Source organism: Sorghum bicolor, chromosome 6 (genome assembly GCF_000003195.3).
Source record: "Sorghum bicolor cultivar BTx623 chromosome 6, Sorghum_bicolor_NCBIv3, whole genome shotgun sequence".
Lineage (NCBI taxonomy): Eukaryota > Viridiplantae > Streptophyta > Magnoliopsida > Poales > Poaceae > Sorghum > Sorghum bicolor.
Genome location: NC_012875.2, coordinates 59341607 through 59366462, shown reverse-complemented (window position 1 = coordinate 59366462; position 24856 = coordinate 59341607). Strand labels below are relative to the sequence as shown.

At 41.5% G+C, this 24856-nt stretch overlaps 4 protein-coding genes across 4 annotated transcripts; all 4 read left to right on the top strand.

Moving 5' to 3' along the window:
* LOC8082567 (kinesin-like protein KIN-14I) lies at window positions 2149-11918 on the top strand. Its single transcript, XM_002448676.2, has 23 exons — window positions 2149-2846; window positions 3322-3394; window positions 3844-3975; window positions 4119-4348; window positions 4425-4752; window positions 5308-5407; window positions 5545-5726; window positions 5846-5961; window positions 6070-6172; window positions 6295-6447; window positions 6527-6673; window positions 6761-6961; window positions 7562-7726; window positions 7791-7895; window positions 7988-8128; window positions 8248-8442; window positions 8526-8652; window positions 8740-8942; window positions 9049-9231; window positions 9460-9555; window positions 10007-10204; window positions 10799-11070; window positions 11332-11918. The coding sequence occupies exons 1-23, from the start codon at window positions 2674-2676 to the stop codon at window positions 11522-11524; spliced, it is 3816 nt and encodes a 1271-aa protein (XP_002448721.1). The 5' UTR covers window positions 2149-2673; the 3' UTR covers window positions 11525-11918.
* LOC8082566 (dirigent protein 1) lies at window positions 12547-13523 on the top strand. Its single transcript, XM_002448675.2, has 2 exons — window positions 12547-12832; window positions 12968-13523. Exons 1-2 carry the CDS (start codon window positions 12666-12668, stop codon window positions 13320-13322), a joined length of 522 nt encoding a protein of 173 aa, XP_002448720.1. The 5' UTR covers window positions 12547-12665; the 3' UTR covers window positions 13323-13523.
* LOC8082565 (trafficking protein particle complex subunit 3) lies at window positions 14474-17376 on the top strand. The gene is made up of 5 exons (XM_002448674.2): window positions 14474-14781; window positions 14875-14972; window positions 15900-15999; window positions 16475-16657; window positions 16966-17376. Exons 1-5 carry the CDS (start codon window positions 14728-14730, stop codon window positions 17086-17088), a joined length of 558 nt encoding a protein of 185 aa, XP_002448719.1. The 5' UTR covers window positions 14474-14727; the 3' UTR covers window positions 17089-17376.
* LOC8070287 (dirigent protein 1) lies at window positions 21365-22333 on the top strand. Its single transcript, XM_002448673.2, has 2 exons — window positions 21365-21613; window positions 21729-22333. The coding sequence occupies exons 1-2, from the start codon at window positions 21453-21455 to the stop codon at window positions 22081-22083; spliced, it is 516 nt and encodes a 171-aa protein (XP_002448718.1). The 5' UTR covers window positions 21365-21452; the 3' UTR covers window positions 22084-22333.

The following is a 24856-nucleotide window of genomic DNA, read 5'->3' as shown; positions in this document are numbered from 1 at the left end:
CCGTCGATTTCCTGCGTTTTCTTGCGTGGCCCGGATCGAGCTGGACCGCATCGTCGTGACAATTTAGTCTACGCTAGCTAGTAAAAAAAACTTATGTGTTGGAATCGAGCACACACAAAATCGCAACGAATTATTAGAGTGACATGGACACCGAATGTTTCTATCGATTTGGCCAATGCAATGCCGGTGAGGCGCGTGAGCTGGCAACTCTGAACGTGTGTGGGTGCCGCCGGGTCACGCACGTCGCGCTCCCGGTTTGTAGTAGCACAATGGGCAACTGACAAATGGTACCAGCACAGGCTCTCCTGAGCTCATGCAGAAGCATGACATGGGCTAAACAAGTGGACTCTTAACGATCATGTAATTATACGGTTTTTTTTTTGTGGTGGTAGTGTCTTCGTCCGAGGAAGGACGTGATTCTAGGTTTGTTTGATCTAAGCTACTAACTTGAATTTAATTAAATTTATAAATACTAGTATTGATATTTTAAATAGTTATGGCAAGTTTAATAAACTTAATGATAACCATTAACCTTTATATTTTATACAAATGAAGACATTCTTAAGTTTTGCATACTTTTAGGATGGAGGGACTATACTAAGATGGTATATTAAGTATCATATATTATTATTCTTATCAACTTATAGAAGGACCAGATGCAATTATACATGAGAAAAAAAATAAGATATATATAGTACATTAGTACTACCATATTATCCCTTTTCCTTTTAGAAGTACCATATCCAATCTAATCATACGCGAGGAAGGATAGGGTGTTGAATAGAGGATACCATGAACCATCAGGACAAGTATGTCGTGTCATCTCGTAGATAGTCTCATACTCTCATACAATGCTAAGTAATGGCAAAGACGATTTTGAACAACTAACCCATACAATAGGATGTCGTATAATAATTAAATGTATCCTTAATTTATACTACAGATATAAAAGGCAAGTTTGTCAGTTGTATGTCAATATCAAATCGTACAGTAGTTAAATAGTTATCTCAGTTTTAAAATCTTCCTATGCGAGATTGTTGTTTCAGAAACAACCATCTTTTTGTCTCATCTTCCTCCCTCTCTTCCAGGTCATATGAGGCCTTGTTTAGCTCCAATTCTTTTTTTTTACAAAATAGATACTGTAGCATTTTCGTTTATATTTAATAAATATTGTTCAATCATAATATTATAACATTTTCGTTTGTATTTGACAAATATTGTTCAATCATGGACTAATTAGGCTTAAAATATTCGCATCGTAAATTACAGATAAACTATTTAATTAATTATTCTTTTTATCTATATTTAATACTCCATATATGTGCCACAAGATTTGATGTTTCGGAGAATCTGAAAATTTTTGCAAAATCTTTTGGGAACTAGACAAGGCCTGGATATCCTATCTAACCTTACATCAGGGCCTTGTTTAGTTCCGAATTTTTTATGAATTTCGTTACTATAGTATTTTGGTTTTTATTTGACAAATATTGTTCAATTATGAAGTAACTAGGCTTAAAAAATTTGTCTCGTGATTTACAGACAAACTGTGTAATTAGTTTTTGTTTTTATCTATATTTAATGCTCCATACATTTACTGTAAAATTTGATGTAACAGAGAATCTTGAAGATTTTTTGGTTTTTTTAAACTAAACAAAGGCCCAGGCAATCTTTAGCAGTGTACCTCCGTCCAAGAACTGGATGGATCGACAGATTTTCTTCGTGGCTTCACTGCAGGCCAAGTGCTTCGTTTTCAGTCCAACCGTAGAACCCGTTGCGTCATTGCAGGCGGCGCACCAACACAGCCTCGTACCGCAGTCCACCTCGAAGCCGGACAAAAACACCGCAACATCCCATCCCCCTGCCTACCTGCCGGGCGGGTCCCACCCCACAGGCCACCCCCACCCGCTCTCATTCCATTTCTCTCAATTCCCAAAATTAAATTCAAATAATTCCATCCGCCTCCCGTTCCCACCTCCCAACAGCACACGCCGGCCGGCCTCCCAAAAAATCATGAGCGCTTGCGCGGCACGGGCACGGGGGCACGGGGAGGACTGGAGGAGTAATTCCCTCGCCCGCTGCGGCAAAACAGCAGTGGAAGGCCGCGTGATTTTCTTTAATCCGCTGGCACCCGCACCCCCCACCCCCAGCCTCCGCCTCCGCCTCCTCGCCATACCACCCCTCGTGAGCCCCCTCTCTCCTCCTCGTCTCCAGTCCACACCTCGTCCCGTCCTCCTCCCCCTCCTCGCCTCCGGATCTCGTCCTGCCGGCCGCGGCCGGACGAGGCGCCCGCGACCCGGTCCGAGCCTCCCTCTCTTCTTCCCGCCTGTCGGCACTCGGGTCGGCTTACTTATACCGCTCGCATTGCTGGGGGCTCGCTCCATTTGTCCACCCGCTCGCCGCGCGGACTCGGAGGGGCGGTCCCGGCACCTGGAGCTTAGAGCTCGGAGCTTCCGGGCGCCGCTTCCGCGTGGAGTTTTCGATCTGAGGCCGCGTCGCGGGATTGGTCTCGACGCTCGCGGTGATGGCGATTGGAGTTGCTCGGCGGTGACCTGCTGCTGGACGCGAGGACTCGAGGGCCCTGAGGTTGATTGAGGAGGCTTCGGGGAGGCTTTACTACTGCTAGCTCCTGAGGAGGACAACGAGGGGGAGGAGAGGTACAAACACTGCGGGGAGATGGCGGCCGGCGGGATGGGGCCTGCACAGCACCAGGCGCCGAACGGCGCCTCCGGCAGCTTCAGCAATGGCGGCGGTACTGCCGCCGCTACGCCGCTGCATGGCTCGGCGGCCTCCACCGCCAACGGCGCCGCCGACGGGTACGACAGCGACGGCTACAGCTTCGCGCCCCCGTGAGTCCCCACCTCCCTTTCCTACATTCGCCGTCTCCTGCCGCTGCTTCGGGAACTTCCGAGTTGATTTTGTGCTGTTTGTTGCCTATGTGCTAGACCTTTAGTTAATTACCCGGTTCGGATGTCTCAGGTCTTTGGATTCTCTATTGCGTGTGATGATTGCCAAAAGAGTTTCCAGCCTAGTGGAAAGTTGAGGGAAAAAGTTGGCCTGATGGTTTCATGGTTGGGATTTGTTTAATTGTTGTATCGTGTTAATGTCGCTATAATTGGCTATCTGTGCTGTGCTCGTAATCCATGGCCTACCACCCTACTTGTTAAATGCGTTAGGTACCAATTTTGTGGTAGTTGTTTCGAAGCGAAGAAATCATAACGTACATTGACATTGCTTTCTTCTGCGCCACATTCTCGGAAGAGAGCTCTGTTTGCTTGGTAAGGGATGTGATTCGTATTTACTATTGGGCTTACTGTTTTGCAGTACACCGTCAACGCTGTCAATGTCCATACCTCCTGAGCTTGCTGGAGCTATTCCGTTAATTGATCGATTCCAGGTACCTTGACTACTTCGTTCTAACATCCTCACCGATGCAATCATTTTTTTTAAATGAAGAGACTATCCAACATCTTGGCATTTTGTTCTTAAGAAATTGAGAGGTGAAACAAAAGCTAGAACAATTAGCGCAACATTCAAAGAACAATTAGCGCAACATTCAAGTTTAAGGTTTACATTCTTTTCTATATATGAACCAAAATAGGAAGAATGCAGGTTTTCAACTCTAAACCCTATATGCTCTCACCATTCAATTGGTTAATACAACCATTTATCCTTGTCACTGACATTAGAGACAAGGAATTCAATTAGGCAACACCAGCAGATATCCTAAGCATCCTGCAGGCTCATCAAAATGCCCATTAGGGTTCCATAGAGTACTGTTATCAATTTTCAGATAGTAAGAAATGCTCTGATTCCCACTCTGATATCAGTGCTGGAAAATGACAGGTGGAGGGCTTTCTCAAAGCAATGCAAAAGCAGATACATTCAGCTGGAAAACGCGGATTTTTTTCTAAAAAGTCTGTTGGGCCACAAGCTCGTGAGAAGTTCACTTTGGAAGATATGTTGTGCTTTCAAAAGGTGTGTTAAATCTCATTCCATCTGTGAAGTTACACAGTTGCACTTGTTTCTACTTATTTTTCTTCTAAACTTCTATGCTAAGGTCAATATCTCACATCAAATTGCATCTATCATTAATTTACGCTTCTTTGTATCTCCTGCAGGATCTTATTCCAACTTCATTACTAAAAATAAGCAGTGACCTCGTAAGCCGCTCAATTAAGTTGTTTCATGTCATACTGAAGTACATGGGCATTGATTCACCAGCAATAATAAGTTTGGAGGAGAGAATAGAACTTGTTGCGAAGCTCTACAAGCATACGTTGAAGCGTTCTGAACTTCGAGACGAACTCTTTGCTCAGATTTCAAAACAAACACGTAACAATCCTGATAGGTGAGTTGGGCTTCTCATGGATGGCAAGCATATGTGTATATCATTGTAGGAATCATATATTTTGTTGTTCCTGCAGGGGTTGGTCAATAAGAGCTTGGGAGCTTATGTACCTTTGTGCATCATCCATGCCACCAAGCAAAGATATTGGGGCATACTTGTCTGAGTATGTTCATTATGTTGCCCACGGAGCCACAACTGATTCTGATGTTCGAGTTCTAGCACTGAACACACTAAATGCATTAAAGCGATCAGTCAAGGCAGGTCCTAGGGTTACAATTCCTGCACGGGAGGAAATAGACGCTCTTTTGACAAGCCGGAAGCTTACAACAATTGTATTCTTCTTGGATGAAACTTTTGAAGAAATCACCTATGACATGGCAACAACTGTTGCTGATGCTGTTGAGGTAAATGCATTTTTCCTGAGCTATTAGTTTTAGAATTGATATATGTTCAATACCTTCAAACTAGCGTGCTTGTTGTAGTTCAGCAATAACATATATAAGTGGCTTGTGTGACTTGCTTCCAAATAGTGTGCTATTACTTAGGACGTGGTCAGCAAAGAATGTGTTGTCATAGAATGCATGCATATTAGACTATATATGCATGGAAAAATACACAAAAATAGTGCTTTTCATGGAGGTTGAAGCTCATTGATGCTAAAAGAGCAGGGGCAGTCTAAAGTTGCTAAGGGTCAGCGTTTTTATGCTTCTTGACTTGCCTAGCCTCCATTTAGAATCAGGTTACATATATAGCTAGGGTAGGCACTAAGTAATCATCTTTTGTTTTTTCTTCACTCAAGGTTGTCATAGCAAATCTTAGTGTGGGCATCTTCTTGGCTTCAACTCAACCTCACAAAGATGTAACCTGGTGCTTGATGTCACATGGATGGCGCGTTTTGGTTATTCTTCATTTGCTATTTTGTTGATGTTATGAATAACAAAAAATCTATTTAATGACAGGAACTTGCTGGTATTATCAAACTTTCAGTGTATTCTAGTTTCAGCCTATTTGAATGCCGGAAGGTTGTTAACGGATCAAAGTCTTCAGAGGTTGGCAATGGTAACTACCAAGTCATATTGTTTTTTATAATTAAAATAATGCACGTGGTTCGGATATCATGGGGCAGAAGGAAATGTTGTAGGATTTTGTAGAAGTTTTTCAAGTAACACATGCATTTCTTTATCTAATATATGCAGAGGAATACATTGGATTAGATGATAACAAATATATTGGCGACTTGCTATCTGAATTCAAATCAGCTAAGGATCGCAACAAAGGAGAAATTCTTCATTGCAAACTTGTATTCAAGAAACGTCTCTTCCGCGAGTCGGATGAGGCTGTGACTGATCCAATGTTTGTTCAGCTATCATATGTCCAGGTGCTGGTTTGATAGTCTTCTGATAGCTAAGCTAACTTGAGGACTGCCAGTTTGTGTGTTACTGTTACTCAAGTAATCTTGTTTCCAGAATAGTACTAACAAATAACATTGTTCTGCAGTTGCAACATGATTACATTTTGGGAAATTATCCTGTCGGCAGGGATGATGCTTCACAACTCTCTGCTCTGCAAATATTGGTTGAGATTGGATACATTGACAATCCTGAGTCCTGTGTGTAAGTATTTCTTAAGGTCCTACCTGATCTATCATGGCATTTTTCAGTGTAGTATTTCTGGTGGTAACAAAAATAATGTCCACCTCTTCACTTTTTTGCTCTGAACAGTGAATGGATATCACTTTTAGAGAGATTTCTTCCTAGACAAGTGGCGATTACTAGAGCAAAGCGAGACTGGGAGCTCGACATCATTTCACGCTTTCAGTTAATGGTATTTATCTAGCTCTTGAGCTTTATATTTATTATTCTGCCAATATATTTACAACTTGCTTCAGATTGGTAAAGCCTCGTTAGAACTCTGGCTTACCTGAGTACTCTGTTGTTTGACTTCAGGAACACCTATCAAAGGATGATGCACGGCAACAATTTCTCAGAATCTTAAGGACTCTTCCATATGGGAACTCTGTTTTCTTCAGTGTTCGGAAGATTGATGATCCAATAGGATTGTTACCCGGAAAAATTATTTTGGGAATCAACAAACGAGGGGTCTGATCTCAACCATGCGATGGAAAGTTCATATTCTTTCTGCTAAGTAAAACTGACCTTGAATTCTGCATGAATGCAGGTTCACTTTTTCCGCCCGGTTCCCAAGGAATATCTTCATTCTGCAGAACTAAGAGACATCATGCAATTTGGTAGCAGCAATACTGCTGTTTTCTTTAAAATGCGAGTTGCTGGTGTTCTTCATATCTTCCAATTTGAAACCAAGCAGGTATTCTAAAGCTTCAGGGCTGTAGTTTATAATACATCTGATCATGTTATATCATCTATAGCTGTTAGAATAACCATGGTTTTTTAGGGTGAGGAAATATGTGTAGCACTTCAAACGCATATAAACGACGTCATGCTCCGCAGATATTCAAAAGCACGCTCTGCTAATAGTGTGACATCACAAAATGATGTTAACCAAGCATATAAGCCACCAAATATCGAAATGTATGAGAAGCGTGTCCAAGAACTGACAAAAACAGTTGAGGAATCTCAGAAGAAAGCAGATCGGGTGAGTACCTTTGGCCACAAACAAAACTGGCAACCTAAGGTATTTGCTAGTATAACTTGAAATTTCTAAACTATTTCTTTGCAATTGGATTGCCCGTTGAAGTGTTGCTTCAGTTAATTGAATTGAATAAGGTCCTCCTGGCCAATTTAAATAGTGTTCTGTAGTGACTAAAAATCACAGATTACTTTGTGTTTTTGCTCAAAATCACAAAATGGCAATTAAGGGAAAAGAAAGTTGTACAGTTTCATTTTGTTATTCCACTTTTTAATAAATAATGTGCCAGACTAGTAGGTCAAAATTTCTAGAAGACCATATTTAGTCAGGTACTGGTAATAGTTGATAAATATTGGTTAAGATGGCTAAACTTCATGATTCGTGAACATCTTATTGTCATATCGAATATCTTTTAGGTGCTTGTAGAATACTCAAATCTGTTTACAATTGCCACTTACACTCTAGTCATGCGAGGGCTCCAATGGTGACATCTTTGAACCTATCTTTTGTCTTATGCATACTTGCATAGCTAAGAAAAATGGAAATGCCTATCTTATAAAAGTGAGCATTTTGCTGAGGAAATAATTGTCTTCACATTATGTTTAGTTACAAGAAGATCTACAGTTGAAGACAAAACAAGAATCGGAGATGCAAGAAGAGTTGGAAGGGCTAAGAGATACCTTGCAATCTGAACGACAAAGTTCCAAAGAAGTAAAAAATGAGCTTGATAAGCTAAAATCTCTATGTGATGAGAAAGAATCTGCTTTGCAGGTATGGTGATAGATTGTTGGTTTAGTAAAAATTGTTTGGATCATCTGACATTCCATTTTATTAGGCTGCCCTGATGGAAAAAAGTAGACTTGAAACCAGATTAACAAGTGGGCAGGGCCGTGAGAGAGATACTGTGACAACTGTTGGCAGCGTCAATAGTGACATTGAGGTATATGTGACCTGTTTATATCTTCTTTGTCCACACTTATTTCTACAAAGTTGTTAAAAATTTCTGATGCATTTTACTCTTGTGTCTAAAAGATGCTTACCAAGCTTAAGGAGGAGTTAAAATCATACCAAAAAGAGCTTGATGCATCAAAAGAGGTTTCGAAGAAGCTAATGTCGGAAAAAAATCTTCTTGACCAAAAAGTTCAAAGGCTTGAAAGAATGAAAAGTGAAGAGGTTATTTTTATTTTTTCTTTGTTATGCTACTTATGTTTTTTCTGTTCTGATTTCAGTATTTCACAGTGAAAAGTTTATGCATTTCATATTTCTGAAATATGGTTTATATGATTACGCAGAAAAGCACAATGGAGAAGGTTTATGCGGATGAATGCCGTAACCTGAAATCTCAGATTGCTGAGTTGGAGCAGAAATTGAAAGTTGCGACACAATCGTTAAATGTTGCTGAATCAAATCTTGCTGTAAGAAATGCTGAGGTTGATAGCTTGCAAAGTAGTTTGAAAGAACTTGATGAGCTAAGAGAGTTCAAAGCGGTACGGCATGTACAATAGTCAATACATGCATTTGTTTTTAGGTCTTTTAGAAAATTATACTCTTTTGTTTTGCACTGTCTCAGGATGTCGATAGAAAGAACCAACAAACTGCTGAGATTCTTAAAAGGCAAGGAGCGCAATTGGTGGAACTTGAGAATCTTTATAAGCAAGAACAGGTTCTGCGAAAGCGTTATTATAATACAATTGAAGGTAAACGAGAATTAAATGTTTGTGCTTAGTAATGGTTATGATATTTTGTGATCAATTGACTATAACTTATGTTTCAACTCTTTACAGATATGAAAGGAAAAATAAGAGTTTTTTGTCGCTTGCGTCCTCTAAGCGACAAGGAACGTTCTTTTGAAGAGAAAAATATAGTTTGCAGTCCCGATGAATTTACAATTGCACATCCATGGAAAGACGAAAAGTCGAAACAACATATATATGATCGTGTTTTTGATGCAAACACAAGTCAAGAAGAAGTCTTCGAGGATACTAAGGTGGATACTTCAAACTCTATCTTTTGTGTTGATGCAATCAGTAATATAAATTGATTTCTAAGATTGCTCACTCTGAGTTTCATATGTTCGAATTTATGTGATGCAGTATCTGGTGCAGTCAGCTGTAGATGGATATAATGTTTGTATATTTGCGTATGGCCAAACTGGTTCTGGAAAGACTTTCACGATTTATGGTTCGGATAATAATCCTGGTCTTACTCCAAGGGCCACATCTGAACTTTTTAGGGTGATAAAGCGCGATGGTAACAAATATTCATTTTCTTTGAAGGTAAGAGGAATATGTGTTTGTCATGTTTATCTTGAATACTAGGCGAATGCTTTGTTTTTTTTTATATCTGCTAATCTTGGTTTATTGATTTGTACTGTTGACTAGTACTTTTTCCTTGCGTTTTATATGGTTTGGGAGGAAAAAGTGATTTTAGTGAAACTGTTTCACATGTTCTTTAGATCCCAAGTATGATTTTTATATTATTCTTAATTTTTGTTTTATACACAGGCATATATGGTGGAGCTTTATCAAGATAATCTTGTAGACCTATTGTTGCCCAGAAATGCAAAGCAGTTAAAGTTAGAGATAAAAAAAGATTCTAAGGTATAAGATTTTCTTTCCTATATACATTCAATTCGTTGTTCTTACAGCGCACTGAATATGCTTCCCTACTTTATTTGCATATTTGATTTCCGCTTTTTTGTTGATCTTTTTGTGCTTTTCAGAAACAGTAATATTCAAATATTTATGTTTCCTACTTTGTTAGTTGCTAGGACATGCAGTTATTTTATCTCAATTTTGGACACTAAATAGCTTGCTTTAGTACTTGTATGACAGTTTGTTTCTGCATCTCCATAATAATTCTGTTTCAATTCTGAAATATCTATATCTGATAGTAGTAATTCAAATGAACCGACCATCACCTTACTGGTAATCTTTGTCGATTACCAAAAACATGCCATTTATGGTTTCATTGGGAATTTTAGAAGTGTTTTTTTTATACATGTATAACCTTTCATACTCATGAAGTTAATTATTCAATACTACCTTTTAGGGTGTTGTTACTGTTGAAAATGCGACAGTTGTGAGCATTTCAAGTATTGAGGAACTGAGGGCTATAATTTCAAGAGGTTCTGAGAGAAGGCACACTGCCGGAACGAATATGAATGATGAGAGTTCAAGGTCTCATTTGATTCTTTCAATCATTATTGAAAGTACAAATCTCCAAACTCAATCATATGCGAGAGGCAAGGTATGGCTGGATGAAGATATAAACTTAACTCCAATTTGATTTAGTCTATAATAATGAAATAAAAGGATTGAATGTTCTGACTGCCGCCTCCCTTTATCTGTGGCCTGGGCACTTCATGCATATTGTTGAACTTTTCATTCTGTAGAAAATATTACACCGGTGATTTGATGAAGGTTGTTGGCAAATATTACTCGGAAAATACACTTAGAACTAGTCGTATTTCAATTGTTTCATTAGATTAAAAAATATGTACTTCATGTAGTATCCTGGCCTTGGTAGTCTAGTTATTATTCATATGATCTTTGGTTTTCATTTTTTTTTCAGTCTATGCAATATATAGTCCTAGTGCATGTTTTCTTAAATGGGTTCAGTTTAATTTTGTGTGTGATTTAATATGAAGTATAGAGCAACATAGTATGCTAGTGTTAAGGTCTTTCTCTCATTCCCTTTGGAAAGTTATGATTTCTTCTTTTTCTGCTGGAACTACATAGTTTCCTCTAAAACTATTGCATTTTAAAAAGTCCTTGAGCTATTGTAATCAGAGTTTATTTCATAATAAAGGGAAGAACTGACAGTATTTCTCTGTTTGAACAGCTAAGTTTTGTGGATCTTGCTGGTTCTGAGAGGGTAAAAAAATCTGGTTCAGCAGGAAAGCAACTGAAAGAAGCACAAAGTATAAATAAATCTCTTTCTGCTTTGGCTGATGTTATTGGTGCTTTATCTTCTGATGGACAACATATACCTTATCGGAACCATAAGTTAACGATGCTTATGAGTGATTCTCTCGGAGGCAATGCGAAGACCTTAATGTTTGTGAACGTTTCACCAGCAGAGTCTAACTTGGAGGAGACTTACAACTCACTGATGTATGTCCTTTGCTCACTGAGTCTATGCCCCTGTCTTTTGGGTTTGATATTTGTCACTGTTTCCATCAATGTGATTTCAACATATTAGCTTTTCTATTGATTAGGATCATTTCAGTTGTTCCTATGAAATGACTATGATGGTTAGGTTAATTTCGTTTTTACTAATTGGAATCTACAACTTTTGAAAGTTTGTATCAATATAGGACATTCCTGTGGTATGGTGCAATGGCTTTGTTTTATATAATTTATGAAACCTTGTAGGTATGCTTCACGGGTTCGTTGCATTGTTAATGATACGAGCAAGCATGTTGCCCCAAAAGAAATCATGAGGTTGAAGAAGTTGATCGCCTACTGGAAGGAGCAAGCAGGCAAGCGGAGTGATGGAGACGAACTAGAAGAGATACAGGAAGAGAGGATCTCAAAAGAGAGGGCAGACAATCGCTTGACTGGCTGACAATGTGACGCCACCACTGAATGCTCCTGGTTTCATTCTTGCATTACCTGGAGAAGAGGTGATTGATGCTGATGAGCATCTGCGACTGCCACGAGTTCTGCTATCGCTCTCTAACAGAATGCTCCGATGTCATCTGACGGTCCTGTACACTAACTGTATAGTAGCTACGTATTATACTATGGCAGCGATGCCCGTTTGTACAAAGAAGAATGTAGCACATATTGATAGAAGGGGAAAAAGTTGAGGGCTAACTTTTTTTGGAGGCTTGATGCGCCCTAAGCCCCTAAGAGCTGGATCACACGTCTTATTAGCCAGCAGATATTTAAAGCATCATGTGAGCGTCCTCACCAAATTCTTTCTTATGTTACGTTAGATCGGATAGGCTTGGATGCCAGTTTATCGTTTGTTTGATGATTGACATTGGTGGTGTGTTTCAAGGCCCTGATGTCATCCCATAAAGAAACCTCCTAGAGTCAGACTCATATGGTGGCCATTTTAGGTGATTTTGCCTTCGCATGGCGAGCATAATAAAATTGTTCCCTCTCTGGATATTCATTGCACCTAAAGATATATCAGAGCCAACCAGAGTTTGGTCCAACATGAATGAAGTTGACTTATAGAATTCCAGTGAACAGTATTTTTCTCTCACAGCAAATTAGCGAAGTCTTTTTAGCAAGATAAATAGAGCCTAAATTTGATTATTCAAGAAGCAGCAGAAAATAAGATTCCTCACTTGTACGAAAGCTCGCAATCACTTGCATGTTTGGTAGATAGTCGCGGCAACAGCAACTAATCCGCATCTTTTCTTTAAGAAATGAACACCTTATCTTTTATTCCTTCCATCCAAAAAAGAATAATTCTAGCATAGTGTCAACTAAAATAATCTTATATAAAGACTAAATTTATAAAAAAGGGTTAAATTTTAGATAGTTTGACTAAGGATGAGAGAGCTGGTATTACATTACGGAGGTAGTAACATGCTACGCTAAATGATTGATCGGCCTGATTGTGACTGCCAGCCGCTCTCCCATCTCATCCTCACCAACTCTTCGCTTCTCTCTTTTTCTTTGTCCAAACTCACAAACACACACACATCACAGAGGGCAAAGCGTCGTGTAGTTGAAGAGCGACGACTGAAGCAATGGCCGCTGCTCGGTGTTCTTCCGTGGTTCTCATGCTGCTACTGACCTGCTGTTGCTCGGCGGCGTCCGCCGCGGATGAGAAACTCACCCACCTCCACTTCTACTTCCACGAGGTCAACGCCGGCGCGCCCAACGCCACCGTCGTCAACGTCGCCAGCCTGCACAAGTACGCAAACACGGAGCCCCGAGCTATGGCGTGTGTATATCTTTCAGTCTTTCACCTAGTTCTAAAGCCTATCGATCCGTGCACGGCGCGCGCGTGCGTGGTGCCATGCCATGCCATGGCATGCCATGCGTGCAGGAACACGTCGACGTTCGGTGACCTGAACGTGTTCGACAACGCGCTGCGGGAGGGGCCAGACCCGGCGGCGTCGCGGCTCATCGGCAGGGCGCAGGGGATCGGGGTGCACGCGTCGCTGGACGAGTCCGGCGGCCTCACCGCCATCAACTTTGTCTTCTCCGACTACGGCGAGTTCAGCGGCAGCACGCTGGCGACGATGGGACACTTCACCGTGTCGGGCCCGTCGGAGCGCAGCATCGTCGGCGGCACGGGCAAGCTCCGGTTCGCGCGCGGGTACATGACCAGCAAGCTTCTCAGCTCCACGGACACCTCCATCGTCGTCGTCTTCGACATGTACTTCACCCTGGCCGACTGATAGTCGTCCAGTGCACAGACGCAATTTTTTTTCCTTTTTAAATTCTGCATGTACGGACGCAAATGCCTTGCTGGTTGTACTGAGCTATCTAAAGTAGGTGATAAGCCATCGATATTGGGAATCTGGGTCGTTTTGACTCTGTTTTCTACAAAGTACTTTTTAAGAATTAAGAATTAAGATACTAGACAAATACTTTTGACACGCAAATGCGCAGTAGGCTCCACAGCTCCACGGACACCTCCATGGTCGTCGTCTTCGATCGACATGCACTCACCTTACCGAACTGATGGATCGTCGCTAGCTACTCTAAGCTCCTTGTTGCTTATCAACTGATCGATCGGACTGGTGTGCGTTGCATTGGTTGTTCCAACAGAAGTGCATGCGCTCGATGATCTTTAATTTTCTTAAAGACTGCTTTGTACGTGGACTTGTTTGAATAAGCATTGTACTATTGTACTAACTAGCATCTACTTAACAACTTAGAGCACTAGCTAGACAACGAGCTACCCAAGAAGGAGCAGAGGTGTCAGGATCGCCTCCCCGTTCTACCGACATCTCGTATATTTATTTACCCAAGAAAATTCCCGCATTTTACCCTTCTTTATTCATCAGAATACATAATAACTAACACAAACTCTATCAAGAGGAGCGACAAATCAAACATGACTTTCTATCAAAAAAATTTACGGAGCTCCTTGCTAGACAACGAGCATTAATATTGTATTGTGAGCGTCTACCTTCATAAACAAACTCTACTCTTGTGAACCTTTCCCTCTAGGTCTTGATTTCCAAGACGATGGACCCATACCTCCCAAAACCCTTACCACAGATGCTGCATTGACACAATCACTTGCCTTGTTCAGTTCCTAAAATTTTCTATTCTATTTTTAGATAATGTAGCACATTTATTTTTATTTGACAAATATTGTCCAATCATAGACTAACTAAACTCAAAAAATTTATCCCACGATTTACAGATAAATTGTTCAATTAATTTTTATCTTTACTTATATTTAATGCTCCATACATATGCCGCAAAATTTAATTTGACGGAGAATCTTAAAATTTTTTGCAAACTGCCAAGATCACTAGCCAAAGCCAGGCCCTCACGGCACGCCACCACCTCGATTTTCGGGCAGGCACAGCCCTTCCATGCCCAATGCGAACACACCCAATCCGCTAAAGGCCCAACAGGCCCATCTGCCCGACGCCGCGTGCCCCCGACTGCTCTCAGCGACGCTCTCCGTCCGTTTGCTCAGCGCCTCCACTCGCTCCCCGTCGCCCGCCACGAAGCCATCCGCAGTCCGCCCCCGGGACGCGAGCGCCGCCAGGGAGCCGAAAGTACGCTTCGGTTCCGCCGGCACGGGAGGGGATTCGAGCTGGGTCTTGGGTAGCGCCTCTCACGATGCCGCCAGCCCCCAAGTCCGGCGACGCCCTCTTCGCCAGCGTGGATCGCGTCGTAAGCTTCTGAAACCCGTCGGAAATCTGGCGCTGACGCTAGATCTGGCCTTGGACTTCGCCTAATCGCTTTCTGCTTCATCGCTGGTTTCAGAATGCCGAGCTGTTCACGCTCACGTACGGCGCCATCGTGCGGCAGCTGCTCACGGATCTGGAGGAGGTCGAGGAGGTCAACAAGCAGCTCGATCAGATGTACGTGGCTCTTCTTTCTCTCTCCTCCTCCTCCTCCTCCTCCTAGTTGTCGCATTTCTCTTGTCGATTCGGCGAATTTCGATGGATGGTGGAGCCAGTTAATTTTTGTGGCCTTAGTGCAGTAGTACAAACGTTGATTTCCTTGTGGCCGTGCGAGTGGGAATTATTCTGGTAGTTCTCAGCAGTGACAAATTTGTGTGATGCTTTCACGCAATGATATATGGATCATGCATAATTATTCAACCGAACAGGATCTTAAGATTAAATACGATGCTAAAGTTTTCTAGACACATACAACAAAATTAACTTGAACTATGGAATTGGACCTGATAGCCTGAGATCACAGACTTTTTGTAACATGTGAATGAAAAGAAAAGTGTTTTTTCATTATGGTTTTAGCTTCTCAGTAGAGGATCATGGTAAGAGTGATATGGTCTGTCTCTTCAGAGACATCCCACAAAAGAAAAGTGATATTGTCTTCTGAAACACGCAGTTCCTACATCTGGATTATATGTTTTTTCTATCCAACCCATATGGTATACATTTCATGTAGTTGGTCGTGACGCCATTTACATGCCTTGGTTATACTCAGGGGAGAGATTTGTCCACAGATAGATATTCCTAACTTATAATTCCTAGTATAGGTAATAACACTATAGGGGAGATATACTTCCCTCTGGGAGAGGAGAGTATATCGATAGAGAAGGGAGAGATACCCTTACCTTCCACTTTTGCAATTTTCTCCTCAATTGAGGATGACGAAATTGGATCTGGGCAAATTTGGACTACAATAAGTATGAGGTGGTAGTCAGTATGATTGGCAATACCCTTGTTTTCTGGCTGCTATTAACATAATTTTGTCTTTCAAACTTTTCTTTTTTATTTAAACCCTTTCCGACATGTTAAAAGGAAAAGTTTCACTTTCAGGGGTTACAACATTGGAACTCGATTGGTTGATGAGTTCTTAGCAAAGTCAAATGTATCAAGGTGTGTTGACTTCAAGGAGACTGCCGATGTTATTGCAAAGGTCTTTGCTAAACTTCACAACAATACACAGCTGCTGAGCTTACTGTCACTATTCCTATATGGCATATCTTCTAGTACATTCTGTATACGCTTAATATTCTAACAAGTATTTATGCGGTGTTAGAGAAATGCATATATGGTCAAATGGTTGTTCACAGCATTCCACTTCTCTTAGATTATTTAATGCTTTTGTTCACTGTCTGTGCTAAATTAGTTCAATAACAATGCTGCCTCCTCTGCAGATCGTCCATATAGTGTGCCGAGCTTTTATTATTTATGCCTTCTTCTTGGTTTATTGAAGTCCAGTGACCATTTACCATATTCCTATTTTGCTGACTATTTGTTAATTGTTGCCTAAGATTCTGGATGTATGGTCTATTAAAATATTTAGCACTCGCAATGCTGCATAATTTTCCTCCCATCCTCCATGGATTCAACGTCTGACAGCACCCTTTTCCTTTTCCTTGCCAAAACAGCTTGGCTTCAAAATGTTCTTGGGTGTGACTGCCACTGTGACCAATTGGGATGCGGAGGGTACAAGTTGCAGCCTTGTCCTGGAAGACAACCCTCTTGTTGATTTTGTTGAGCTCCCTGACACTTGCCAAGGCCTTCAGTATTGCAATTTGTTAAGTGGAGTTATTAGGGGGGCATTAGAAATGGTTAGTTATTCTGTAAACTGCTATCTCCATTTAAGTTTCTTCCTTTGCCCACCATGTCAGTCGAACTATTGAATATTGTTCTGAAGTTGTTTCAGAATGCATACAGCCAGCTTCTGAAACTTTGACTGTTAATATGGTCAAATAAGTGATACTAATGCATTTGCCCTCAAAAGTACCTAATATTGATATTACCCCCCTACACCATTGTTACATGGTGGTGGCACTATTTGCTGTAGCATGGAACCTTACACACCTATGTTCTACTTATTATGGTGTTCTTACTGATTGATTGCATGTATTGTATGTAGGTGTCAATGAAGACAGAGGTGACATGGGTCCGTGACATGCTTCGTGGGGATGATGCCTATGAGATGCGGGTGAAACTTATCAAGCAAGTCCCGGAGGAATACCCCTACAAGGATGATGACTAGTTCTATTTCAGTGGAAGATTTCGGCACAGGACGAGGCCTGTTTGCTTGTTTGGATTTTTCACATCATTGTCGTCGACGGATTCTAGTTCTGCTATAACCTGATGTCATACGAGGAAGCTGTGGATTATATTTTACACTTACCGTGTGTATTGCTTATGTATTGTAGAAATCATACATGATCTTCCATGAGTTGCGCTGAGGCTTTGAATTAGTCTGCAGAATTCAGAGCATTAGCAATGCAAATTGTGTTACCTAGAAATAAAGTATTTTCAATCTCTTTAGCTGTCAGATCTTCTCGTAATAGTTTACGTTCTCCGCTCTATTCATGCAAAGTTCTCCCCTTCTTACCTGCCTTCTCCACCAAAAAAATATATATATCATAAAGTGGCACTAGAATTTTAGAAGAAATAATGTTGCTTCTACAAGCACCCTTCCGGTCACCTAGCAGCCCTACATCTACGGTTCTACACTGCAAACAACTTCAGACAAGATTTTCCACTAACAACTCCCAGTCACTTTGGTTGGTAGATAGTCACTGCTGTTGACTCTGCAAAAGCAAAAGCGAAAAAAAAAAGACTTCATTATGTAGTAACAAAATATTTTTTAACCTATCTTCTGTAATATTTTTTTCTGCTTTTTAGAACAATATTTTTCTTTGATGAGACCAACCATTCTTTTCCCCTTTTTTTCTGTAGTATTTTTCCCTCTTTGTGGAACAATACATTTCTTTGATGAAAACATTAAAAATGAAAGTTGTTTCAGCTCAGAAGAAAAAAGGTAGTTGTTGCAAGAAGAAACTATTCTATCGAAAGAAGAAAAAAGCTAGAAGAAAATGTTCCTGGTAAGAAAAAATTGTTCCATAAAAACAACAAAATAATGTTCCATCACAAGAAAAAAAATCTCACCATAGATGTGGGACAAAACGGTTTTAGTCACATATGAGACGTCTAGTATTTACAATGCTACCCAGGGCTTTCCCTCAGCGTATGTTGTTGGTCTTCTACATTAGTATATGAAAGAGCCGAATAGCTTGGTTTGCTATTAGTATATGAAATTGATCAAGATTTTGAGAAGAAATAGCGTTGCTTTTCCAAGCAAGATTCAGTCACCTAGCACTAACAACCCTACAGCAAAGCCATCAACACTGTAAAACTCTAAATAAATTCCCCACTCATGAAAGCTTGGAGTCATCACTTCAGTTGGATTTGTTGTTAGTACAGAAATCATGAAGCTGATATAGAATTTCGGAAGAAACAATGTTGCTTATACAAGTGCCATTTGGCAAAACTAATAAGACCCTTTCAAACAACATTAGATAAATTCTCCCGGTCGCTTGGGTAGTTGGATAAAACTCGTGAACGTTGACTTCGCAAAAGTAAAAAATCAAATAAACTTCATGAGGAGCCAACAAACTTACAGGGTCGTCCCGGTCCCCAAAATGCTAAAATTTACCCAAACATCCAAGTACTCAACTCAGAAAATGATTTCGTAAAAAAACCTCAGAAAATGCTATTTTTAGTCCTGAGCTTGGCTTCAGATGTCATCGACACCGAGTCCAAATGGTCCTGATCTACTCCCTGTAGCAAAAAATAAACACCACCTCCGCTAGATCCTCCGTAGAGCTAGGCTTACACAAATCTGTTTAGGAGAGCTCCAACTTTGACATGGACTCACATGTAATCGTAAAAAAACATCCAAAAATGAAACAAGTTCATCTCCCTCCCTCCCTTCATCCCAATACTCGCAAGGCATCGGGCGGTGCGGCATTGGATCATCGAGTGCAAGAGGGAGGGAGGTGTGAGGCGCGAGAGGCTGTGCTAGTCATGGTGGCTCAGGTGGGGCGTCAGCCACCATAAAGTTAAATGTGGAGTCTTACCAAGGGCAGCAAACCTTCGATGTTCGCTATATGCGGACGATGCGGCGATCTTTGCTTCTCCCAGTACTAGGGAAATTGACCATTTACACCGAATCTTGTCCTTTTTTGGAGAATGCTCACGACTAAAAATAAACATCTCTAAAACAGAAATCTACCAGATCAGAATAGACAACAACATGGTTGCACACATACTCCAGAACTTCCCAGGAAAAATCTACAATTTCCCTGGAAAATACTTTGGCCTCCCCCTCCACATACGGAGATTGAAGAAAATTGATGTACAACCACTCCTGGATAAAATCAGTGCTAGGTTACCAGGATGGAAGGGGCGGTTTTTATCTTCAGCAGGGAGAGAGACTTTGGTTAAAACGGTGCTTTCATCTCAACCAATTTACCATATGAGGGTCTTCCTAAAACTCAAGTGGCTCATAAAGAGGATTGACCGAGTGAGAAGAAGCTTTCTCTGGAGGGGAGAGACACCTGACAAAGTCCATGGTGGACATGCGTTAGTGAACTGGCCTACCTCCTGCCGCCCAAAGATCAAGGGTGGACTAGGAATTTTAGACTTAGAACGTTTTGCACGAGCGCTCAGACTACGATGGTTATGGTTCCAATAGCGCCAAAAGGAAAGGGCATGGAACAAACTCGACCTACCATGTGACAACCAAGATCGGGACCTTTTTGCGGCATCGACAATAGTCATGATTGGAGATGGCAAAACGGCCAAATTTTGGACCTCGTCATGAGTACAAGGAATGGCGCCTAAAAGCTTCGCACCAAATTTATTTAAGAAAGCCAAGAGGAAGCATATCACAGTGCAAAAAGCGTTACAGGATAGCAAGTGGATCTCTCATATTACACCAATTCTTTCACTCGACGAGCTTCAGGAATATGTCCAACTATGGAAAGTTGTACAACAAATTCAGCTAGATACCAATAGAGAGGATAACATAATTTGGAGATGGACAGCAGACAGGGAGTATACGTCCAAGAGGGCATATCGCATCCAATTCGAAGGGTCTTACACTAAACTACGGATTATGCCGATATGGAAGGCCAAGGCCGAACCAAAATGCCGTTTTTTCACGTGGACACTGCTACACAAGAAGATTCTAACAACAAATAACTTGATAAAAAGAAATTGGCCAAATGACCCCGTGTGCAAACTATGTGGAGTCGATCCGGAAAATCCAACGCACTTGTGCAAGGATTGCCCTTTCACAAAACAAGTATGGGCTGTGATGAAAATTTGGTTCGGATTATCAACTATTGACACGGTGGGAGAAAATGGATCACTCCATGGATACTGGCGCAGATGCAGGCTACGGATAGACAAACCCCATAGGAGAAATTTGATGGTCTCATGATCTATTTTTGATGGAATATTTGGAAAGAGAGAAACAGAAAAACCTTCCAGAACAAAAGTTTACGACCAAGAGAAGTGACATGTTTATGCAAGAAAGACATAGATCAATTCCAGTTGGCCTTTAGTCCAAACGTGGAAGCTTAGCATTAACCCTCTCTTATTTTTTCTTTTATCTTTATTTTGTCTTTGTTTTCTGTTTTGAGTGGCTGCCTCTAGTGGTTGAGAGTTTTTAAGTGGAAGTTGTAATTATGTTGTACTTATTTTTATTTTTTCTCGTCTAATAAAAATACGGCAAAATCTTTCTGCCGTCTTTAAAAAAAAAAGTTAAATGTGCCCTTAAGGAGGGTGCTCTTACTCCCTATCTCAAATGAATCTACATTGTGATATGTGTTTGTATATTTTTTTAATTTGCCTCCACGATCAAGGAAGTACTTCCTCCACGATCAAGGAAGTAGTTCGATTTGCCTCCACACATGTATAAGTCCATATATAGAAAAAGAAAAAGAAAAAGAAAGAAAGAAAGAAAGAAAGAGGGGAATGTGATCGGAATATGAGAAGCTGAAACGTCGCCGTCGCAGACGGATCTCACCTTCTTCTCCGCTTAGCCTCTGCGACTCTGCCCCTCTCGTTGACTTGCACAATTGCACTCGCCGCGGCACCACGAGAAACTGAAACGTCGCCGTCGCAGCCGGGTCTTCGCATTCTCACCTTCTCCGCTGCTTATTGCCCTCGGCGACTCTGCCCCTCTCGCTGACTTGCACAATATATTGCACTCGCCGCGCCACTGCCCCGTGGCCGTCGGTGGCGCATTGCAGATCACCAATTGGGCACGCGGAGTTTCTTAGTCTTACAATCTATCTCTAATTTCTGATCTGCTTAATAGTACCTTCCTTCCTTGCCCAAAGGGCCATAAAATCTATACAGCCGGCCGGCCGGCCCTGCACAAAACTATCACTAAATGCGTTTTTTTGACAAAAAAAAAAAAAAATGTTTCCACTTGAGGAGCCAAAGGCCCCCTTTAAATGTCTTCCCCTTCTCCGAACACACACGGTGCCCTTTCTCCTTTCTCCAAACAAACGGTGTCAAAGCGGCTGGGAGCCTAGAAAGAAAGAAAACCAAGCCATGGCCGCTGCTCGGTGCTCTTCCGTGGTTCTCATGCTGCTAGTGCTACTGACCTCCTGCTGCAGCGCCGCGGATAAGAACCTGACCCACCTCCACTTCTACTTCCACGAGATCGAGGCCGGTGCCAACGCCACCATCGTCAGCGCCGTAAGCCTCGACAAGTACGTTTCATATATATGCATGGTTCACACTACTAATTAACCACGCATGATCATGATCATGATGCGTGTACACTAATTAAGTTAATAAAGCTAGCTGCATGTGTGTGCCCTGCAGGAGCGCGGCGGTGTTTGGGGACGTGAAGGTGTTCGACAACGAGCTGCGGGAGGGCCCGGACCCGTCGTCGCGGCTCATCGGCAGGGCGCAAGGCCTCGGCGTGAACGCGTCGCTGGACGGCGCCAGCATATTGACGGCCATCGACTTTGTCTTCTCCGGCGACTACGGTGAGTACAGCGGCAGCACGCTGACGACGCGGGGCCAGTTCAACCTGACGGGGCCCTCGGAGCGCGCCATCGTCGGCGGCACCGGCAAGCTCCGCTTCGCGCGAGGGTATATGACCAGCCGGGTCCTCAGCTTCACCAACACCTACGCCGTCGTCGTCTTCGACATGTACTTCACCCTGGCCCTTTGATCGTCAATTCATCCGTCCTTGCTTAATTTCGATCCCAACAGAGGACATGCGCGCAGCAACGTCTTGCTTTCAGATTTGATTATGTTTAATTTGTGCACTTGTTCGAATAAGCATTTGATCGAACTGGTGGAAGAATTGTATTCGTCAATTTTTTTTTTGTATATTTAAATTCAGTAATTCATACAAACAATCGTGACAAAAGCATGTACAAGTCTCATGATTAATATATACCTGCCGACAGTAATATGTACACTAACATGTTCATTTTGTATGGAAAAAAGAAACACAAACGTATGCGGCCGGTCCGGCCACTCTTTTTTTAGGCGGCTGGAATAGGTTTATATAGAGACGACTATTTCGTCGCTATACTTGTCCGTCTTAAAAAATCATTTTACAGATTTTGTAAATCGGACCAAAAAATATCTCCATCTGAGGTCATTTGATTTTTTTTAAAAAAATGAAATTCAAAATTAAAAAAAAATAAAACATAATTTCTGGGTTCTAAATGATTTAAAATTTAAAAGTAATCAACTATGCAAATTTCTTCAAGTACTACAACTTTGATTTAGGTCGTTTATCTAGCTGAGGTAATTTAAAAAGCTTAAAATAATTGAATTTCAAATTATGAATTTTTTTTGGATTTATATGGTTTCAAATGAAAAGGTTATCAATTAAAAAAAATTATGGTACTCGATAGGTGTCACAATTTGATATAAGTTTATCTTCATCCGACTTGATTCAGAAAAGTTATGAATTTACTATGTTGCATATATTTTTAGAGGCACGTCAAATTGTCAATCATCTCTAGAAATCCATTTATAGAGATGGGCCAAATTATTTGCCGCCTCTAAAATGCCTATATTTTTATTGGCAACTCGAAAACCCAACCACCACTAAAAATAGTAGTACCTCTAAATCGAGGACATTTATATAGGAGGCTGGGTCGTATCTAAAAAATCTATTTTTAGAGGCAGAACTAGCTTAGAACCCATTTTTAGGTGGACTTTGGCAGCGCCACTTCTATAGTACTCAATCCATTCCAAATTGTAAGTCGTTTGACTTTTTTAATATCAAGTTTGACCACTCGTCTTATTCAAAGTTTTGTATAAAATATCATTTTTTTTGTTGTGTATGGTTTATTAATAAAAATTCTTCAAAAGTGACTTAAAATTTGACTATATTTACACAAAATTAGCAGAAGGAAGTTCGTAGTAATGTCCTGCGTCCCACGAACAAAGGTACACCAGAAGTAAGCAGCTTAGCAGCCAGGGTACGGGAACATGGGCACGTTCCCCGTTCCGGGAACTTCGTCCCGAAACGTGGAACGGGAACATCATGGAACGTCGTTCCCAAATGTGGTGGAACGCGAATCATATGCAGAAGCAATCATAGAAACGTCAGTCCAAGTGACTATGGAACTTTGTGGTGTGTGTGCATACTGCGCCATGCCCGTCCGTGAGCGGCCGGCGGCGGCGACCGGCAAAAAATATAGTTGGTGATTGACTCATTGGCTTGGACCTACAATGAGCCTTATGGTTGGAGACTTGGAGTTGGACAGCCCAAAATGAAACAAAATATACAACAGTAAACTATACCACGCTAGGAATCGAACTCATTTGGTTCAAAACAACACGTAAAACTACTTGAGCCAACCACCACGTCCCAGACACACGTTCCCTTGGAAAGTGGAACGCGTTCCGCAACTTAAAGGAACGAGACAAAGCTGTATACCCCCTACGTTCCAGAGTTTATGAGAATGTCATACCACGTACCACGTTCCCGTACCACGTACCCTATGTTCCAGGAACTTGGCTGCTAAGGTAAGCAGCTGCGCCGATATGCTCCTAAAAAACTTGACTGCCGACGTAGTCGAGCAGATACACCAGCAATCAAGAGTTTTGGAGGCCTGCTGTTTTGGCAGTGCATGTGAACACTGTGCAGGGGGCACAATGACAGCTTGGTGGTGTTTGTAAGTGCTGTGCTGACGAATCTATTCTTCGTAGTAACAGAAATCACTTAAAACACCAGCTGTTCCTCAGACGTTTACACGGTAATCTGAAAATGGTAGATGGATCTTGTGACATATTCCGATGACATCATACTACATTGTATTGATCCCGATAAATCTTCTGTTGAGGTTTCAAAACAAGTCGGCTCGGATCTGGTGCACGGTTTATGTAAAACGAGAGACGAAAATCGAGAAACGGCACGACATTTCATCACCATTTTCTCTCGAGTTCAGCCCTGGGAGCATCCCGTTGGCCTGCCTCTTGCGCTTGGGTTCAACCCGAGACGCTCTTGCACTGAGGCCTTGTTTAGTTCTAAAAATTTTTAGAAAATCGACACGGTAGCACTTTCGTTTGTATTTGACAAATATTGTCCAATCATAAACTAACTATACTCAAAAGATTCATCTCGTCAATTCCGACCAAACTGTGTAATTAGTTTTTATTTTCGTATATATTTAATACTTCATGCATTTGTCTAAAGATTCGATGTGATGGAGAATCTGAAAATTTTTGTAAATTTTTTTTGTGAACTAAACAAGGCCTGAGACCAGTCGGCCCAGCAGTTGATCGGGTATCCCTTGTTTGGTCAAGACTCGAGGCCCATTCGAGAGCTGAGCTCGAAGTCCACAAGATCAAGCGATAAGCCCACTGGGCCACATTCTACTTGCAGAACAGGAGATGATGTATAAGCACTTACAAACGGGGAGACCCGACTCTGAAGACCCATATACTTGTAAGGACCAATAATTATGATATATAAGCAA

Coding starts and splice junctions, on each gene's coding strand:
- LOC8082567 (XM_002448676.2), top strand. CDS start 2,674: ATGGCGGCCGGCGGGATGGGGCCTGCACAGCACCAGGCGCCGAACGGC. Junction 3,395..3,843: donor CGTTAATTGATCGATTCCAG/GTACCTTGACTA, acceptor GGAAAATGACAG/GTGGAGGGCTTTCTCAAAGC. Junction 3,976..4,118: donor ATATGTTGTGCTTTCAAAAG/GTGTGTTAAATC, acceptor TATCTCCTGCAG/GATCTTATTCCAACTTCATT.
- LOC8082566 (XM_002448675.2), top strand. CDS start 12,666: ATGGCCGCTGCTCGGTGTTCTTCCGTGGTTCTCATGCTGCTACTGACC. Junction 12,833..12,967: donor AACGTCGCCAGCCTGCACAA/GTACGCAAACAC, acceptor CCATGCGTGCAG/GAACACGTCGACGTTCGGTG.
- LOC8082565 (XM_002448674.2), top strand. CDS start 14,728: ATGCCGCCAGCCCCCAAGTCCGGCGACGCCCTCTTCGCCAGCGTGGAT. Junction 14,973..15,899: donor AACAAGCAGCTCGATCAGAT/GTACGTGGCTCT, acceptor TTTCACTTTCAG/GGGTTACAACATTGGAACTC. Junction 16,000..16,474: donor CTGCCGATGTTATTGCAAAG/GTCTTTGCTAAA, acceptor TTGCCAAAACAG/CTTGGCTTCAAAATGTTCTT.
- LOC8070287 (XM_002448673.2), top strand. CDS start 21,453: ATGGCCGCTGCTCGGTGCTCTTCCGTGGTTCTCATGCTGCTAGTGCTA. Junction 21,614..21,728: donor AGCGCCGTAAGCCTCGACAA/GTACGTTTCATA, acceptor TGTGCCCTGCAG/GAGCGCGGCGGTGTTTGGGG.